At 28.3% G+C, this 2,500-nt stretch overlaps 1 protein-coding gene across 1 annotated transcript in view; it reads left to right on the top strand.

Moving 5' to 3' along the window:
• 5-HT2A (5-hydroxytryptamine receptor 2A) overlaps positions 1-2,500 on the top strand; it is a 40,596-nt gene that overhangs the window by 31,385 nt on the left and 6,711 nt on the right. Inside the window, exon 4 of the mRNA XM_068373728.1 lies at positions 584-701. Within this exon, the coding sequence (XP_068229829.1) occupies positions 584-701 (118 nt within the window). The remainder of the gene's footprint in view (positions 1-583; positions 702-2,500) is intronic.

Genomic DNA, 2,500 nt, shown 5'->3' with positions numbered 1-2,500 from the left:
CAAATGTGTAGATTATATAAATGCACTTTTGATGATATTTGTGGACTATGGAATAGCCTTTGATAGTGAAGTGGCTAATTTTGTGGAATCCTGCGTTATTTTGGAATTCCTCTTGAGTATGTAAATTTGATTACGTCTGTTCACAAGCAAAGCAAGTGCAGAGTTAATGTTAGTGGAGTCCTATCAAATGAATTTCCAGTGAACAGTGAGAACGGAATATGCAATGGAAGATGAAATATCATTGGAAGGAGAAAAGATTAATGAGGTAGAATCATTTTAAATATATAGATATTTAATAAAGTCTTTAGAATTGAAATTTAATAAAAGATTGAAAAAAAATCATTATTGCTTATATTGCAATACTCAAGAAAATCACTATTAAATCAATTAAATTACATAGAAAAGTTACTATATATATATATATATATATATATATATATATATATATATATATATATATATACATATATATATACATTAAAAAACATATATTGAGATAAATCTAAGTATACAAAATATTGCTTTAAAATCGCGTTAAACAACAAACTAACCCAAGTATTTCCTTTCCTCTGTCCTTCCTCAGATATGTTTGGAGAGGCGCCTTCACAACGTAACCAACTACTTCCTGATGTCCCTGGCGGTGGCGGACTTGCTCGTGTCCTTGGTCGTCATGCCCTTTGGGGCAATCGCGGGATTCCTAGGTAATTGATTCCCGAATTCCTTAATTCCCACTTCTACCCTTTACCGAGAGGTCGTATCTGTATCAGTGTTTGTATCAATATTATATCTTGTTTTTATAGTTTATATAAGAAAGATTTACTTTAATGTTATTATTCTTAAAATTCTCTCGTAGTTATTCATTTTTTCTTTTCCTCACTGGGCCATTTTCCCTCTTGGAGCCCCTGGGCTTATAGCATCCTACTTTTCCAACTAGGTTTAATGTTTTCATTCTTAAACTTCTCTCGTAGTCTTTCCTTTTTTTTATCTTCCTCACGGGGCTATTTTCCCTCTAGGAGCCCTTGGGCTTCTAGCATCCTACTTTTCCAACTAGGTTTAATGTTATCATTCTTAAACTTCTCTCGTAGATTTCCTTTTTTCCTTTTCCTGACTGGGCTATTTTCCCTCTTGGAGCCCTAAGGCTTATAGCATCCTATTTTTCCAACTTGATTTAATGTTTTCATTCTCAAACTTCTCTTATAGTTTTTCCTTTTTTTCTTTTCCTCACTGGGCTATTTTTTCCCTTTTGGAGCCCTTGGGCTCAAGGCATCCTACTTTTCCAACAAGGTTTAATGTTTTCATTCCTAAACTTCTCTCGGAGTTTTTCCTTTTTTATTTTTCTTTTCCTCACTGGGCTATTATCCTTGTTGGAGTCCTTGGCCTTATATCATCCTACTTTTCCAACTAGGGTCGTAGTTTAGCAAGTAATAATAATAATAATAATAATAATAATAATAATATTTTTTATAGTTTATATAAGAAAGATTTACTTTAATGTTATCATTCTTAAATTTCTCTCGTAGTTTTCCTTTTTTATTTTCCTCACTGGGCTATTTTCCCTGTTGGAGCCCTTGGGCTTATAGCATCCTACTTTTCCAACTAGATTTAATATTTTCATTCACAAACTTCTCTTGTAGTTTTTCCTTTTTTTTCTTTTCCTCACTGGACTATTTTCCCTCTTGAATCCCTTGGGCTTATAGCATCCTACTTTTCCAACTAGGGTTGTAGCTTAGCAAGTAATAATAATAATAATAATAATAATAATAATAATAATAATAATAATAATAATAATAACAATAATAATAATAATAATAATAATAATAATAATAATAATAACAATAATAATAATAATATCATCAGCTCAGTCAGCTGGTTCAGTACACAAGATGCGGATTTATAGATCCGTGTCTCATTCGGGTATGTGCAATTGCTGGAGTCAAAACACAGAACATGGTGTTGTTATTATCACCGATAAAGTATTTCTTAGATTCTAATAGGTTACTGAAGTCTTTTGGCGTCTACCTCATTTCAAGTTAGAAAAAATACTATTGATGGATATATATATATACAGTATATATATATATATATATATATATATATATATATATATATATATATATATATATATATATATATATATATATATATATATATATATATATATATATATATATATATATATATATATATATACATATATATATATATATATATATATATATATTTATATATATATATATATATATATATATATATATATATATATATATATATATATATATACACACATATATATACATATGTGTATATATATATATATATATATATATATATATTTATATTTATATATATATATATATATATATACACTGTATATATATATATATATACATATGGATAAATATCAACACAACATCGTGTTCAAATAGAAATAAATTTCTACCTCATACTTGGGATCGAACGCTGGCCTTTCATTAGGAAGGGCCAGCGTTCGATTCCAAGT

The sequence above is a fragment of the Palaemon carinicauda genome, chromosome 1, assembly GCF_036898095.1.
Source record: "Palaemon carinicauda isolate YSFRI2023 chromosome 1, ASM3689809v2, whole genome shotgun sequence".
NCBI lineage: Eukaryota > Metazoa > Arthropoda > Malacostraca > Decapoda > Palaemonidae > Palaemon > Palaemon carinicauda.
This window is presented reverse-complemented; position numbering and strand designations above follow the sequence as displayed.